General features: G+C 40.4%; 1 protein-coding gene across 1 annotated transcript in view; it reads left to right on the forward strand.

Annotated features, from left to right (window-relative positions):
* Positions 1-7,402, forward strand: part of ZNF423 (zinc finger protein 423) — a 394,330-nt gene extending 386,928 nt beyond the window's left edge. Inside the window, exon 8 of the mRNA XM_082271171.1 lies at positions 6,728-7,402. Within this exon, the coding sequence (XP_082127297.1) occupies positions 6,728-6,757 (30 nt within the window). The 3' untranslated portion in view covers positions 6,758-7,402. The remainder of the gene's footprint in view (positions 1-6,727) is intronic.
* Positions 7,403-18,873: the final 11,471 nt, after the last annotated feature.

Genomic DNA, 18,873 nt, shown 5'->3' on the forward strand with positions numbered 1-18,873 from the left:
TCCTTTAGGGCCTTTTCAGATGGGCTTTCTCCCACCTGCCAGTTTTTCAGGTAGACCTGATCAGACGTTCCATTCACCCCTATGGGGCAGCGGAAGTCAGCAGTGACATGTCTGCTGACACCCGCTTCTATCCGATCCAGTCCTGTCTGTGAAAATCCAGACGGATGGTAACCCTATTTTCCATCCATCTGGGGGATCGGATTGGATGGGTATGGTGGTCTGTTTTCATCCGATCTCCCCATAGAGGAGAGCGGGGCTCTGACAGGTCTGACTCGGCACAATGAGTGAAGATATCCCCAACCCCCCCCCCCCCACCCCCGCCGGGATATTATATTCTGATAGCAAAACCTGCCGCTGTCAGAATACACTGATCAGCGCCTGCAGCCGATGAACAAGGAATATTTTCCAACATTTCTCTTCAAAAGAAGGAACTGGCTGAATTTTGATCAGTGTATGACTAGCTTGGGATAAAATCCCCTTTTTTTGCCATGGAGATATTTATCTTACTTTTTGTTGTGTGCCCAAGAAAAGAGGTAAAGGAAAATTTCCCAAGTAGGTCAGACAAAAATAGAAAAAAGTTTTGGCTATACAGTAGATATAAAGCTTAAGAATAGTTTTGGTATTAAAGTATAGAAAGTAAAGCCAGAACTTTTGTTTTAGTTTTTAATAAATTAGGTAATGATTGAATGATGTTGTTTCTTTTCCCTGTCTGTGTTGCATTGGAAAGCTTTTCTCCATTTCTTGTACCATGTGCACAACAGGACGAGAGGAGAAATCTCTCTAAAGTGAAGAAAATCCTCTCTTAGGGCTTGTTTACGCTTGTGTTGCCCCCTAAAGAGTGATTCAAGGTAACCCCGCTCTTCAGAGGGCAAAAGACAGTCATAAAGGAGGCATTTGTTTGCCTCCTTGCTTCTTCCTTTAACCCTTAAAAACCTGCAACCCTTCATACTCTTAACACTGCAACCCTACCTTGCAGCCCCATTTGGTTGAATGGGTCACATTTGGCAGGTGGTACTGACCACCAGCTGGGACAGTGGGGATACATTTTGCTGTGCAGCCACAGCATATGTAAACCCCTGTCCACTGCCCTTTGCGTTTAAGAGAGGGGGTGATTGGAAAGAGGGCATTGCTCAATTGCTTATTTTTTACTGCCCCCCCCCCCAACCACAAGTGTAATTGAGAACCTATAAATTTTTCTCACTCCACTTAATTCATTTTTCACCGCCACCCAACAAAAATTTTCAGGTATGCCTCATCCTTTCCTACTCTGTCCGCAATAACGGAAAAAAAAGTTATTGCTTTACATATATTTTGATATCTGTGTCCTTTGAAATCTCTTCCATCAAAGTGGAATTTTAGATAAACAGCTAAATACATAGTGAACAATACATATTCTATATATAAACCAATGTACGTGCCAAAATATTTTCTTCAGCTACACCTATTTTTTACACATCTTTGACACATTGCATAGTAAAGGTTTTGCCACCTCCTATTCAATTCAATATCCCTGAAACATTGTGTGTCTCCTTTTGGCTCATTAGACCACACATGGGCATCATCGCATGCTCAGGTCCCCTTGTACTGTCCTTCTCATTAAGGAAGCTAATTTAGCAGAATTTTAAAATACATTTGCATTATATGATAATGAATACGCATCTGGACTAAAGGGTGCTTTCAGCTTTTCTGTAAAATTCTTGCAATCCCGTAAAAACAGGTTGAGCATGGGAGGGACTGTACTGTCGCCTGTATATAGTAGCTGACTGCTAGGCATTAGAAGAGGTCATAACAGCTGCCTTCTCCACAGTCTTTTTAAAAACTCTGCAAAGTAATTCTACATAATGCATATAATTGGAATATAAATCATTTTTCATTATAACCCCCTGAAAATGACTTTTGACAGAAAAGCAGTTAACATTACCCCATAGAGTAGAGGCTGTCAGATAACCACTATCTGAGTGCTCATGTGCAGTAGCTTCTTGTCTTTTTTGTCATTTACAAGAGATCTGCTGACAAACGGACCTGTTCACAAATGAAAAACAAGCGAAAATGACAAGCATTAGTTTCAGCACCCTTAAGAGAAGATTTTTCGAATGAGAAGAAGCAGCAGGTGAAAGTGCAGACTTTCAGGGGCATATAGTACAGGTTCTGATACATTGTACAGTGCTATCATTCTAATACCTTCCATACTGTAAGGGTTGGAGGATGGCAAGAAGCATACAGGAGAGTGTAGAATAGAGAAAACGTCTATGGTGATGCTAATTTATAGTAAACTAATCACAGCAAAAACACCTATATGGTATAATAAGCATTATTACTATATTTTACATTTATATAGCACAAATGGTTTTCTTTACAAAATAGAGGGGAGACAATATGGTGACAATACAAATAAATACAAGCAGGATTACAGGGCCCTACTTGTGAAAGCTAACAATCTAAAACAGTGGTGTCAAACTCAATTTAATCGTGGGCCGCATCAGCATTATGATTGCTCTCAAAAGGGCCGGTTGTATCTGTAAGACTAGATGTCAAGAGCATCCCCTACCCTTACATAAGATGTTAAGAGCCTCTCCACCATCAAAAGTTGAGTCCCCCGCCCTCACTTTCATCACAGTGCACCTCCCTTACCTTGTGGTGCTGCTGGGAAGAAGCTGGAGGCATTGCTGGAAAGCAGAAAGTATAAGGTCTGAAGGAGGACTGGAGCTCTCCTGCAGCTACAGGAGAGGTGCGAGGGCCACATAAAATGGCCAGGAGGGCCGGATTCGGCCCGCGGGCCTTGTGTTTGACACCTGTGATCTAAAAGGAAGATTCAAGTGATACAAAAAGTACTAACTGCTCAGCTGACTATACATTAGTAGATTTATGAATATTCATACAAACATTCATACCAACATTTGTATGAAAATTCTTTGTACAATCTATGGCTTGATGAATGTTAATCCAACGTACTACAATTTTGTTTTTAACATTCCATTTTGGGATGCATGGACTTTGCTGACGGAAAACCACATTCACTGTTGAAAATGTATTTTTACCATGCAAAAAATGTTTATCCTGTTACTTCGAATTCTCCCATCGCTACATACGAAACGCTGATTTGACCTCCCTAATTATTAGAAAGTCAAATATTCTTAAAACTAGAGAATTTGAATGAGATTCTACTGTTGTATAACCAGCTTTAGGGATGAGCTGATGGAAAAAGTAAGAGTACCGTTTATAAAGGCAGGTTAGGCTTCCATGAAGAGATGGGCTATCAGCAAGAGCAGACAGAGAGGATGATAGTCAAACAGATTGGGGCTAGAAGTTCGAGGATGGGAGAGACTATAGAGCATGGTTGCCAATGATCAGTAAATTTATGAACAGTATTAAAAGTTGGCAACCATGCTCTGGAGAAGTCCTAAGGCAAAGCATTGGAGGAAGTGACAAGCGAGCTAGAAAGCAGGAGGTCTTGGGAGAACCAACAGTATGGTTGGAATTTTGAGCCAGGTTTGGTGACGTAACTTGGGGCAGATTTGTGGATGGGTTTGTGTGTTAGAATTCAGAATTTTGAAATAGCTTTGTCTGTTTATTACTTTGTACTTTGTATCCTAGTTAGAGATTTCGCATTAAACTTTGTTCCAGTGATGAAAGGAAAAACCTAACAGAGGTTCTAATTTTTCCCCGCTTTATCCAGAAGTGAAAAGAAGTGGGCTGAATTGACACTCTGTGGTTGATTTACTAGAACTTGGAGAGTGCAAAGCTTCCAAGTTTTTTTGGTCAACGATAACTGAACAAGCTGAAGTTAGAAGCCGATTGGCTACCAGACACAGGTGCACCAGATTTTTTCACTCTCCAGTTTTAGACAAATCAACCCCACTAATGGGCCATACCCACTATAAGATTTTCTGAAGACTTTTTCCTTTAGACTTACCAAAACCATATAATATGAGGTCAAACCTAAACACTTTCAACTTGTATGCAATCAGGAATGGCCAAGCACTACATAGAAAAGGTAAATCTGAAGGAAATCTAACCACAAAAGTTGGATAGTGTGTATCCAGCTTAAAACTACCCACAGACTTTGACAATCTGGCTATTAAATGATGATTGTAATCAAAGCACCACGGCGCAAGCATGCATGTTCACCTCAGTTTAGTCATTGCTTTTACAGACATTTTTCACTATGAATCCAAGCTTTTCTACAATAAAAAATATATAGTATATCTTAAAACTTTTTTTTTTTATATGTACGTCTAAAATATTTACATTGTTATTAGCAATAATTGCCTGCCCAGGAAATCCTTCTAATTTAACATTGGTATGTGTTATTTTAGTAGTAAATGTGTAGAAATCTTCTGGGCTCACCACCACGTCGATGAAGCACACATTGGAAAGTAGTAGTTTTCCTAAATGGGGTCATTGCACCCCATGAGACAGAGCCCTCTGAATGGAAGGTTCATTAGTTAACTATTTCCTCAAGACAATTTTCATTGCAGACATGCCATTACAGTGATGAAGTGTCATTTATCAGCTTTTGGGCAGATAGGAGATAATTTATGCATGCAGATAAGTGTAAAAGGCTTAAAGTGAGCCTGACATGAACATATAATACTAAATAAAAAACCCTAAGAGCATGTATCAAAAGCTTCTTGCACATATGCTTCGGATGGGGCTCCCTTATTGCCCCAAATGAGGTTTCCTGACAACCAGGACCCTATTCTTACTAGTGTGATGTTATGGCCATTAGCTGATGCCTAACAAGATGATTAGGATTACTTTCTCTGGGGCCTGTTAACACCTATGCATTTCTCTTCTGCGGAAAAAAGGACAGACTTCTTTTTTTTTTTTTTTTTTTTGTGCGCCAATGCGTGTTTTTTGGATTTAGGATTTAGTACTTGCAGGTTCACAGTTAAAAGAATGTTAGTTAACATGGGAGTTATGTATACTGATCTTCCTGCTCACATCCTGATTGACAGGTAAAGAGGAGACTGGCAACATCACATGCCGGATCCAGTGCAGAAGCTATGGCAGCAGCGGTTGGAGGGGGATATTCCAGTATGTTAAGTTAGGAGAAGTAATTGAAAGGTTTGCAGGACCCAGATCCCATCAGTAGTTATTGTAGAGGCCAAACAAGCTCCCGGCTGCTTTGGTAACTGAGCTTGTTTTAACCCTTCGATTGTCATTTTAAAGAGTACAGCCATGGCATAATAATATGTCCTTGGCAGTAATAGAGGTTAACTGATTGTAGGCTTATGTTCAGTAAAGCTGTGGTCCTACAGTGATGTGCATAGTGAAGTAATCCAAAGATGCTAATCAAATTCAATTTTTTTGCTAATCTAAGTTAACCATGATCTAACTGTCTGCTAGGAGTTACTGCACGTTGCACATAATTATTATTGATTGCACTACTAAAAAACCCAAGACATTTAAATGTATACATTTTTTTTTTTTTAAGCTTACAGAACTGCAGATTTTCTGTTACTGGATATGTTATGCTGCCATTTCCCCCCTATATCATATCACTGAGGGCCAATTGGCAAGCCTCCAGGGGACTTTGTGCTCAAATGTGTTCTACTCCTACAGCAACCAGTCAGATTTTTTTTTTTTTTAGATGATCTAGAAAAATTACCATATGCAATTGAAAACCTAAAACAATTAGGATGAAAGAAAAATAAATATATAAAATCTCTGCCTCTCACACATAGACACACACGTAATGGTATTGAGGTTGCCACCTCATCCCTTTAAACCAGGACACATATTAATTACACAGGTTCTGTGGCTGATTAAGGTGGTAATTAAACTCACTTAGTGCCTAATCTGCAATTTATTAGCCTCAGAACCTGTGTAATTAATATTTGTCCTGGTTTAAAGGGATGAGGTGGCAACCCTAAATGGTATTCATCAGTGGGGTGCAACAGAAACCCCATATCCACTTTCAGTGTGGTTATGCTGCTAAAATCTGATCTCTGGTTGCTATGGGTTATTACACCAGTACAGACACTTTTTATAAAGGCTAAGAGCTGTAAAATCGTAGAGTGTAAATTAAAGTCTGGTTGTTATTGGTTACTGCCCTGCAATGTGTTACTATATAAACCTGCATAGATTTCCCTTCCAGTGGCCTTGTCTGCCTTCTCTGTTTGGTTGGTGGCTCTGGCACTGAAAAGGTTATTGCCAAAATGAGCATGTGTTGCCATTGAGCTGTTTGGAATTCAGCCGGATCTGCTCAGGCATTTCTAGGGTTATAAACACACATCTCTGCCAATTTCTTTTCTCTTGGCAAAGGAACGGTCTTCAGTTGTAGAGAACAAAGGATACAATACGGTAAACGGCCTGAAGGTGATGGAGAGATTTTTTTTTTTCATTGCAGCGGCCAGAGAAAAAAAAAATCCCCCAGGGTAGACTTTCTCCCCTTCCTGTTGCTACTTATTTTTCTCCTCCTCTCTGTGTAGATTGAAATCCTGGTGGCAGACCTAGTCTGCTACGAGGAAAGAAAAAAAAATCTGATCTGTGTTCGTGTCAGCATCAGTACAAAGAAGTCTGTGTCATATTGGCAGCCATTCCTTGCGAGGGTTTTTTCCTTCATTTGTGTCCTTTCTTTTCAATGTTTTTTTTCCTTTTTTTTTTTGCAATAAATGAGAGGCTTTTATGTAGCGCTCTTCATAAACGGTACTGAGTAGGAGGGTATGGGCACACTTTCTATTATTGCTCCCCTCATGCATTTCTCCTTTCTTCGTCTTTTCAGAACCACACGTTGAGCCAGCACACACAGTGAGCCGGTGGCACTACAGGACTCCTCTCCGCAGAAGACTTGACGGAGGCACAGTGGGATAAACCATTTGAACATTACATCCAATCAAAGTGTCATTTGCAACCCAGATGTAAAACTCTAATGATTTGGCCATGAGGCGCTGCTATTATAAGCAGCTGGAAATGAATATTAATGGGAGAGATTAAAAGTATTTCATGCTCAGTATTTTATTGTCCTGCTTCTTACTAGTGTTCTTTAGAGCTTCTGACTGAATTTATAGTGTTAGAATAATCAGTTCCAATGATGTTGTCTTTTGTTGCTTATTGTATTATATTGATAGTTCAGAGCTTGAAGTGTTATTTTGTTTTTTTTTTTTGTTTTTTTCATTTTGCATTATTTACTTGCTATATATATTTTTTTTTTACTTGTGTGTTTTTTGTGATGTGATGGATTGGCAGCTGTCTACTCCATTTTATAATTTTTTTTATTTTATTTTTTTTATTTTAATTTTTTTTGTTTTTGTTTTTTTACTTGAATAAGAAAACTAATGCTTTTGATTGGATTTGTCAGATCACAGAGGAAAGTCTAATGAATATAGTCAGCAACTGGATGGTCTACTTTTTAAATGTGACTTTATCTGATTTGCAATGACTAAAGTACAGTTCAATAAAGGAGATTATGTTTAAAACAAAGACTTGTCTTAAATAGTTATTGCATTAACTACTTCAAGCTTCTACATATCCAGTCGTCCTCTTCATTTTTTGAAAGCAGGCATTTTATCAGACCTCATTCTGTTGCTGACATTACAAAATTTAAACTAGCCATTTGTTTACACACTAGCCATTTGTTTAAAGGTAAAACTATAGTCTCTGTACATTTTCTATATATGTCAACTCAACAAAACTCACCCTTACCCAATGGCAGCCCATCCATTGGGGGCACAGGGGCTCCGCCCCCCCCATCCGTGCATCTGGCCCCCTAATCTACATGCAGGGCGCCGGATGCATGGATTCCAATAGGGTTTTTTTTTTGTATGACAATAGCAAATGAATATTCGCTATTATCACACTGATTCTCCTCCCAGCTAATCAGGAATCAGGTTCTGAGACCCCTTTCCCGATTGGCTGAAAAGAGAAGCGATTTTACTAGCCATTGGCCAGGGAGAGGGAGGAGACGCACGGCCGGAGGAGAATCACAGCCACTCAGCCATCCGGGAAGGAGGAGGTAAGAATGCTGGCTGTCCGGCCGTCCATCCCGCGGGACAGGGGGGAGGTGGATTTGCCTGCCGGCTGACTGACGGACTGGCTGGCCATCCCGGGGGGTGGTAGTTGTAGGATTTCTGAAAACCAACACAAAAGAAGTTGCAAAAATTGGCTCAAACACAGGTATATTGAAAAGTTTAGAAAAAATGTAGTTATTGAGGTAGAGATGATAAAAAATTACATATAACACCAAATGGAATAAAATTGAATGTTCAAGGGCCAATGAACTGCAAACCAGTGGAAAAGCGTCCCAGCTCATAAAAACACACAGGGATATCCTCCAAGGCTCCCCCTCACACCCAGACCAACCCACACCCACAGCCACACACCTAGAATCTGCTCCAGAACACTTGTATTATCCCTCCCTGTTGGTAACCAACAGTGAAGAGGGGGTGTACCAATGAATAGGCAGTGAAATATCAACTGAAAAAATCATGGGAATGATACAATCCAGAGGGGGGAGGGGGGGGGGGACAAAAAAGTGAATATAAATATGGGCCACCAAAGAACAGAGTCTTATAATGAATGAAGCAATCTCAAGTTTCTTGAAGCTTGAAGGCCAAAAAACACCATTCCATTGATGGGGGATCACACTCAGTTAGCTTGTGGCACTTTTGGATGAAATACAGAGAGAGGTATAGCACAGCAGCTCCTAGTGTTAGGGGCAAAAGGGTGTAGAAACACTGAGAACTTCCAGGGTAATGAAGAGATTCTTCAGACTGCACTCACAGACATGTAGGTACAGCAATATTCAGACCTCAATGCTCTACTCATTCCTTAGAACTGGTAATGTATGGAGGTAATGAATAATTAACTCAAACCCAGAGAGATAAAGAGAGCATAGTCCAGACAGTCTCCTGGTTGAAAAACTGTATCTCTAGTTCAACAAAGGTGAGATGCATTCACAGAGTCTCTTACCAAGGAAATGAGGAGAAGGTCAATTTAGCAAGTACATGTCAGATTATATGTAGCACTCCAAACAAGAAGTTTAGGATTCACCATGTCAAAGTGTCTCATCAAGGCTGTGCAGGCGGCGTCAATACAGATGAATCACTGGGGTACTGTTTCATCGCGATCCTGGTGCCGTGTAAGGTGCAGGTCCGCAGTAGTGGCAGTGAATCCCCCAATGGTGTGATAGTAGTGACGAAGCGTGCTGGGTCACGTGAAACGCGTTGACGTCACACGCGGTCCCGCCTCCCGCTCCGCCTCACGCAGGACCTCCACGCCACCACCGCTGCCGCTACTCCACCGCTCGGTACAGTCTACTACTATCACACCATTGGGGGATTCACTGCCACTACAAAGAACAGTAATTGCTTTAGTTGCTTGGCTCACCGGTTACATTACTGTAAGGTATAATTATTTGCATGGTGTCATACTCTCGCCCACTCTCTACATTTTGGGCGATGAATTTCCTCCCTGGGATTATCTTCCTTTCCCTTTTCCCCCATTTTTTTGCCTAGTTGTAGGATTTGCCTGCCAGCTGTCCCGCAGGGGTTGTGGGTTTTGCTGCCCTCCAAAATTATCATGCATCAGCCGCCACTGCCCTTACCCCTGTTTAGGCTTTACCCTCTCCCAGCATGGTCCCTAAACCACATTTAGTTGTACCTGCTCTGCCAAAATGTTCTTCTATTTGTTTACCTTTTCACTTCAGGCATGGTGCCTGCAGTGTGTATTCAAACACTGAAGAGAAAAAGCATGTATACATTCTAAGTGTGAGAGGTATAGTCTATATTTACCATCCCCAGTATCTTCATCCTAGTCTGCTTGCCAGAGAGTGATCTCTCTCCTCAGCTATATTAATATAGACCCATCTCGTCTTGCTCAGAACCATTCTGATTGGTGTACCCTATATTTAGCATAACTCAGCCTCTCGATAGCCCTCCTCTCTGGGTGGGGATTAATCATGCTAGGTCCTCTCCTGGGCCAAATTGTCCATCCTTGGACAGCCAACCAACTTCATTACATATCTAAAGAGACAGTCTTTGAAGTAGAGGGCTAGATAAAGGAATGACCTGTCATGGAAATTATCAACTACTTTCTGGCCCCGTAATGTCTGGGGAAAAGGAACATAATTACGGGGCTGTACTACCGTTTGTTTATCAGTGTAAATAGCAGACCCCTCCTAGGTTTCCCAGGCATGCATTTCAAACATACTTATCCATTTGAAATCAATACTCAATATCTTAAAAAATAAATATTTACATCCATCTATTTACAATTATTATAGGAGATTTATACATAACTCCTCATCCTCACAACATGGTAAGGGAGATTACGCCTAAACGCCTAAGGCAACATTTACTCATGCTGTTATTGTGAGGAGAGGAGAGCCGATAATTGGCTTGTGTAAAAGGGATATCTACACTGATTATCAGGGCGTAGATTATCAGTGTCCTGATTATCAGTGTAGTCCCAATAGTGTCCACCAGTGCTGCCAATCAGTGCTAACCAGTGCTGCCTCCTCATCCGTGTCACCTACCAGTGGCCATGAGTGCCACCTTTTAGTGCACTTTATTGCTGCCTCAACAGTGCCACCTCAACAGTACCCATCATTGCAGCCTATTAGTGCCCATCAGCGCACATCAGTGAAGGTGGAAAATTACCTGTTTGCAAAATGTAAAAAAAACACTATATAAAACTTTTTTTTTCAAAATTTCTGGTCTTTTTTGGTGCCCATCAGTGCTGCTTATCAGTGCCCTTCAGTGCCACCTGTCAGTGCCCACCAGTGCCGCCTCATCAGTGTCCATCAGTGAAGGAGAAAAGTTACCTGTTTGCAAAATTTTATAACAAACTATGAAAGTTTTTTTTTAACTTTTTTCAATTATTTAGAAAAACACCCAGTGGTGATTAAATACCACCAAAATAAATCTCTGTTTGTGTAAAAATAAAAGGTATTTGTGTACAGTGTTGCATGACTAGGCAATTGCCATTCAAAGTGTGACTGTGCTGAAAATTGGCCTGGACAGGAGGGGGTAAAAGTTCCCAGTGGGCAAGTGGCTAAGAGGCATAGTGAGTCTTTTGAGGAATTAATTTTTTGCCGCAATTTTTTGGAAAATGTGGAAAGAAAATTAAAATCTGATTGGATGCAGTTGCTGTTCAGCCAGAAATTTTCCAGAAGCCTCCCTTGACAAAATTGACTTTTGTAGATCAGGGCTCACTGAACGAATGTCAAGCAGTTCATTATAAAATGCATATTTTAGCCTGGTTAATATGCCATTGAAAATGTTTTGTTATATCTGGTCAATAAGTAAACTCATAATATCCTGTGCTCTATCTCTGCTGCACTGAAATCTCAAGCAGTTAAAATCATCCCTACCCAGTTTTCACCATAGGACAGAATGTGTGTTACTAACAGGAACACCAGATGAAAATAAAGGGGGGGGGGGGGGGAAGCCTAAAAAAACAAAACAAATGCAGTCATGATATGTATGGTATGGTAAGCTTTAATATATTTGATTTTTGTTCTTGAGTTTAGACATGCAGGCATTTCCTCCTTTTAGAACAACCACACATTTTTTTATTAACAAACATGTTATAATTACCTCCCATCTGCAGTTGGTTTTGCATAGGGCAGCCTGGATCCTCCTTTTCTTGGGTCCCTCATTGCTGTTTCTAGCCCCTCCCTCCTATCCAGTGCCCCCACAGCAAGCAGCTTGCTATGGGGGCATCCGATACAAGCTGCAGCTCTGTGTGTCCATTCAGACATGGAGCTGCCATTCAGCCCCACCCCCTCTCTGTCCTGATTGGCTAACTGACTTTAATTGCCAACCGTGGTAGTCAATGGCACTGCGGCTGTGTCCCAGCCAATCATGGACATCGCTGAAGAAAGATGGTGTTCAGGTAAGTATTAGGGGGTACTGGGGAGGCTGCTATACCCAGAAGGTTTTTTTTATCTTAATGCAAAGAATGCATTAAGATAAAAAAAACCTTCTGACTTTACAACTCCTTTAAAACTTCCATCACTGTTAATATGGCCATTGGATTTCCCCTCACTGTGTGGTCGCTGCACTTCTTCAATGGGCTACAAACAGTAACAAAAGAGCTGTTAAGTTTTTTTTTTAGAGCGTTACTCCAAGTTCCTGTCCAACCCCCTCTGGTGATGCACTACTCTCACGTACTGACATCTGAAGTGCCCATCTTTAGTGTACTGTGCAATGCGTGATTCAGAGATGCCGCACTCCTTAACAGCCTGTGTGCTAAATCTGTAGATGAAAAGCAGCCTTAGCCTCGGATCCTCCCAGGCCACACCCCTCAACACATATTGTCCCTGTCCACAGGGCTTAATCATAGAGAGTTCATGTTCTATGTGGAGAAAATAGGTTTTGCAGTTTTCTCCAGGATTAGTAACACCTGCATTGGATCCACATTTGCTTGAAATCAGCATCCTGATTGTGCAGGTGTGCACAACTCTTTTAGTCAAACGGCTGTCTATGGTGCAGGAATCCTAAATTATTGAAAGGACAGTGGGAAAATTTCTAACCTGGCCTCAAGAGAAGATGATCTTATTTGACCAGGCCTGGAGCAGGAGCCTGTGCAGTTGGTTTGTCACAAATCTGTATGTGACAATGTGGTGAGTCTCTGCAGGGACAGGTTTAAGGACTAAGAAGTCCAGATAGCCAGGAGGCTGGAAAAATTATTTTTTGTTGTTGAGATGCTGAAAACCCCTGCTACGGTAACCTGTGTGATTTTTGAACTTTACTTTTGAATAAAAGTGAGCAAAAGGTCATGAAACGTACTTGACTGGCTGGACTGAAGTTGATGAAAAGCGCTATGAGTGAGACCCCCATAATATCAAATGTGTCTGACTGCCATCTCATTTCTTGACGCCCTAAAATGCATGCAAATACTCCCAAAATGATCCCTTTTTGTAAAGTAGACACCTATTTAGTAAGAGGCATGGTGAGTTTTTTGAAATTATAATTTTGACATTTGTAATTCAATTTTTTTTTTTTTTTTACAAAGTTGTAATTTTAAAAAGTTTTACAAGTTTTTTTCTCACGCATAGCATAAGCGTACTTGAAATACACCCCATAAGCACATATTTTTACTCCTCTTGTGTATGTGTGAGACTTTTTCACTGCCTAGATGCATAGAGGGACCCAAAATCCAAGGAGCACCTTTAGGCTTACATGGAACATAACTACATGGAACATAAGCATCTGATTTCCTGATTACCTATCACATTTCTTGAGACCCTGAAGTGACAGAAGAAACACACACAAAATGACAAGTTTTGCAAAGCAGACCCTCCAAAGTATAGAGGCATGGTGTATCTTTTGAAATTCACAATTTTTGCACCAAACTTCTGTAAAATGAAGAAAGAAAATAAAAATGTATTCCTACTACAGGGTTGTCAATGATTAAGCATATGCCCTACTTTGAATTACACCCCCAAAAGCCAATCTCCTACCACAATAGCACATATGTAAGACTTTTTCACAGCCTAGCCGAACAGAGGGGCCCAAATACCTAGGAGCACCTTTTGACTTTCAAGGGACATCTAATTTCTTGACTATCACATTTTTGGATTAATAAGACATTATAAACACTCAAAACATGACCACATTTTGGAAAGTAGACACCCTAATGTAATTTTTAAGAGGCATAATAAATATTTCCAAGAATTCATTTTTCTGGTTCAAGGTTTTGGAAAATGTGTAAAAAAAACTAAAAATGTTCAAAATTAATTTTAACACATTGTATGGGCATACGTATCACACCGCTAAACACATTCTTCTATTCCTCCTGAGTATGGGGATACAACATGTGTGTGACTTTTTGAGAGCTTGGCTGCATTGAGGGACCCAAAATCCAACGAGTGCCATCATCTTTTAACGGGCAAAAATTATACATCTGATTTGCTGGCAACCACATTACCTGAGGCCCTGTAGTTCAAGGACAGCAGAAATGCCAATAACTTGAATACATTTTGCAGAGCAGGCTCTCTAAAATATTTACTAAGCATCATGGGGAGTCTTTTGAAGATCACATTATTTTGCCCCAAGTTTTTGGAAAATGCATAAAGAAAATTAAATTTTTTTTACACAAAGTGGTAAATTAAGATCTTTTTAACAAAAATTATAGGCATACATAGAGTTACACACAAAGCACATTCTAAAATGTATCCTGAGTATGAGGATACTTCAGGCTTTCCGTAGTTATAATTTTTGCATCTAATTTTCTGACGGGCTGGATATTCATGGACCAAGGGTTATCGGCTGTTACCTTCAGGTGATTGGAAACTGGCAAAGCTTTTGGACACGCTCTCTGGACATACACTTAAAACACTACCCCACTTCGTGACACCGTTTTTTTTTTTCTAGTGTCCTTAGGTTCACATAGAAAACAGAGAAGTTTTCTGTGTTTAACTAGTTGTCAACAGTGTAACCTTTAGTAATAACTTAGAAATTGTACCCAGTGTGGGGGGTGGTCTGTAATGTTGCTTTGGCAGCTAGATCCTGCTTTGGCGCTAACCTTTGGCACTGAGTGCAATACCTATATTTAGCTGCAGGGTTCTTTATAGGTCCAGGGCCATGGTCCATTCCTATAGTTCCCAGACCCTGAAGGGTATGCCTCAGGGGGTATGCCTACTGTGATGGGTGAAGCTTGGACCCATAAAGGTTTCAGTGACATGGACAAATAAGACAAGTTCATCCTGTTATCAGACTGCTACTGTAGTCCTTATAGCAAGTATGAAATAATATCTACATTTACTGATATATTGGACTCAGGCTCCAATCTGTCAGTTACCCATTATCCTGTTGTCAAAAACCTGACTTCAGCTTAGTCTTTATCTACATTACTTGCAGTACACTTGTTTAAGTGTTTTCCAAATGGTATTTGTCTTGTGCAAATCAGGTAACCAGGAATGTGTTCAGGTTTATTTCAGGCATCCAATGGTTTATTATCAAACTTCATGACAAAAACATCCACCATTGAGAGCCTAGCCTTAGGTGGAAGGCTAAATGTTACATGACACCACAGCTTACCCTATTTCCGAACCTTAAAAACTGCACAGGGGGAATACTCTTACTAATAACAATAATAGAAACCGGGCGCAAGAGAACCAAGGCAAAAGTTCAGGCAAACGCTTGCTCTACCAAAGTGTTTGAAAACCACTCAAAATACACAGAGCGATGATGTTTCCCTTACACCTAGTCAAGACCCTGTTTTATCACTGGTCTCTTTATCTGATTTCAGCTCAAACTCAGGTATGCAACAATCAGCCAATCTGACCAAAGCAGATTTTTCTGTAACTATATCAGAATTGCTCGGACAGCTTACCACGCTAATGTAGATTACATCTCTGAGTGCTTAATGGGCTTTTCAGCATCATGGAACCAGATTTTGCAAGGTTATCTTCTTTTCGCACATTTTTAATGGGTGAATGTTGAGGCCTTATCTGAGGCCAGCTTTGGACATCAGTTCCCTCCAGCATTTTGTTAAGCTGCAGGCAGGTCCCCATTTTGTTTCAAATTTTTTAGTGGACCTGTTAGCATTTTGTTTGCTATGTTGCCCACACATCAGTTGGACTGTTTTTGGACGTCCCAAAAGTCTCTGAATCCTATTCCCTTCAGGGAACGAGAAAGCAAATGTGACTTTTGTACTCGCTGTTAAATCTTTTTCTTAGAGTTCATTGAGGGACAGAAAAATGAGGCATCATGGGGGTGGAAGAAGTTATAACACACTGATCATGATATTTTTGTTTGCGATGGTCCAAATCCAGTAGGTGACAGTATAACGCATATGTTTATAAATCCTCTGTCCTTCACTGAACTTCAAGAAAAGGACTTTACTATGAGTACAAAAATCCTATTATTATTCAGCCCTGGGGCGACCTACATTATATTTATCAAGTTTAAAACCACTATCCTAGAGGTCCGTTTTAGTGACAATAACTGTTTAAACTTTTTGTTACGTTGTTTATTTGTCCTAATAATATGACCTTGATCAGTGTCTCCCAAACCTGTTCTCAAGTCCCACCAGCAGAGCATGTTTTGCGGTAATCCCACCTCAACCAGGTGAATATCCATATGACATGTCCTGTTTGTGAAGCACTGTCTAACATGAAAAGGCCATGCATTAGGAGGTGTTCTTGAAAAAAGGAACATTTCTAAGAACTAATGTACACTGGACTTTTGCAAACCTCCTTTGAACGCTGGAACCTGACAGCTACTGAACGATGTTTAAAACGCCCATTGTGTCGCGTTTGCATGCCACGTTTAACAGCGTTTAGAAGCATTTAGCGGCGTTTGTGTTCACATACGTTTTTACAAAACACATCTGGAGACCCTCCCAAATACCCACAATGCAAAAGAAATATATATTTTTCAGCTATTCTTTTGAGAGAAGAGTGAGCAGTGGCAGAGAGAGGAGTGTGTTTGGAGAAAGCTGTATTTTGTGGGGTGTTTTCACTATGGATCCTAGCATTAGAGATGTACCGAACTGTTCGCCGGCGGACAGTTCCCGGCGAACTTCGCATGTTCGCATTCGCCGCTGCGGGCGAACATATGCGATGTTCGGTCCGCCTCCTATACATCATCATTGAGGCAAACTTTGACCCTGAACCTCACAGTCAGCAGACACATTCCAGGCCAATCAGCATACCTCCCTCCCACACCCTCCCACCTCCTATAAATAAGCAAGGGCAGCATCCATGTTAGATCATTTCTGAAGCAGTGTGTAGTGAGAGCAGGGAAAGTGCTGCTGCTGCTGCTGCTGCTGCTGCTGCTGCTGTTGTTAATAGCTAGGGACAGTTAGTCAGTGTTCCCGGTATTGTTAGTCAGTGTTCTTGGTACACTCCTGCTGTAAGGACAGCACCCCAAAAAGCCCTTCCTAGGGCTGGTATTTGAGTTTTTTTTTTGGATATATATATATATATATATATCGTCCCCAAAAAGCCCTGTTTAGGGCTGGTATTTGTGTAATTTTGTTCTGTGATATATATATATATTGTCCCCAAAAGCCCTTTTTAGTATTTGAGTATTTTTTATATATATATATATATATATATATCTATTGTGCACTGCAGTTACCTGCCCGCTGTGTGTGAGAGGCCACAGACCCACCACAGACTGTACTGTGTGCACACCACACTCATTTCGGGTGGCACAGGCACAGTACCTTGCATTTTAAAAAATATTTTTTTCCTCTGTTATAATTGCAGTGAGTGCTGTGTCAGGTCCACAGAGTGTACTGTACCCACTGCAGTGCCCACCACTGATATATATACGGTGGCACAGCATCTTGTTGCAAATTGAAAAAAATATTTTTTATTATTGCAGTTGCCTGGGCTGCCAGTGACTGTCAGGTCCACAGAGTGTACTGTGCCCACTGCAGTGCCACTGCGTGCCCACCCACCACTGATATATATGGTGGCACAGCAGCTTGCAAATTAAAAATATATATTTTTTTTTATAATTGCAGTTGCCTGGGTGCCAGTGACTGTCAGGTCCACAGAGTGTACTGTGCCCACTGCAGTGCCACTGCGTGCCCACCCACCACTGATATATGCGGTGGCACAGCAGCTTGCAAATTAAAAATATATATATTTTTTTTATAATTGCAGTTGCCTGGGTGCCAGTGACTGTCAGGTCCACAGAGTGTACTGTGCCCACTGCAGTGCCACTGCGTGCCCACCCACCACTGATATATACGGTGGCACAGCAGCTTGCAAATTAAATATATATATATATTTTTTTATAATTGCAGTTGCCTGGGCTGCCAGTGACTGTCAGGTCCACAGAGTGTACTGTACCCACCGAAGGGACAGTATATGCGCATAAGACGCAATTGTAAGAAAGAGGAGGATTATTTGACCCAATCGAATCTGTTAACATCCAGATTTGTTAAAAAAGGGTATAAATTAGAAGAGGTACTGAAAACAAGAGAAATTGTGCGACAAATGCCTAGGAAGGATCTGCTGAAAACAAAAAAGAAGAATAAGAACAGTAATGGAGAAACAGCGTTCCTAACCAACTTCAACAGAGATTATAAAAAAGTTGAAGCCATCATGAGAAAACATTGGCCAATTTTGAAAAAAGATAAGACCTTGAACAAAATACTACCGGAAAAACCGATATTCATATATTGAAAAGCTCCTAATCTTAGGCATAGCATTGCTCCAAATATACCAGACCCACCCACTAACAAATTAACATTTCTAGACCAGAATGGCTTTTTTCGTTGTGGGAGGTGCAATGCGTGTAAGAAAACTAAGAAAAATCTGAGGAAAACTACAACTTTCCAATCTAATGTTACCGGTCAGCAATTTAATATCAAAAAATTCATTTCATGTAGGTCTACCCACGTCACATACCTGATAACTTGTCTTTGTGGCCTCCAATATATTGGAAGGACTACAAGACAATTATCGGTACGTATTAATGAACATGTTAAAAACGTGAGAAAGGGGTTCCCAAAACATAGTCTCTCCAACCACTTCCGCTTGTACCACAATAAGGATCCCTCAAAAATGTTGTTTTGTGGTATAGACAGAGTAACAAATCATTGGAGAGGAGGGAACATGACCCAAAAAATATCTATCAATGAAACCCAATGGATATATAAAATGAACACATTGCATCCTTTAGGTATGAACATCAAAATAGATTTGAATTGTTTTATATTTAATTTTTAACCTGCCCCCCAACCATATGAATTTTACATTTTTTACACTTTTTACATTTGTAACATTTTTTAATATAATTTAAACTTGGTATTTTAAAGATTTTTAGTTCTTGGTATATTAATGTTTAATGAGTTCAACAGGATTTATGAATTTGTAATAATATTGACATTGATGTAATTGTAGTTTTTAAGCAATGTTTTCTCTTTGATCAATATAATGCAAGGCATTCCATTAAAATCCCAATT

The sequence above is a fragment of the Pelophylax lessonae genome (genome assembly GCF_965119305.1).
Source record: "Pelophylax lessonae genome assembly, chromosome: 10".
Classification (NCBI taxonomy): domain Eukaryota; kingdom Metazoa; phylum Chordata; class Amphibia; order Anura; family Ranidae; genus Pelophylax; species Pelophylax lessonae.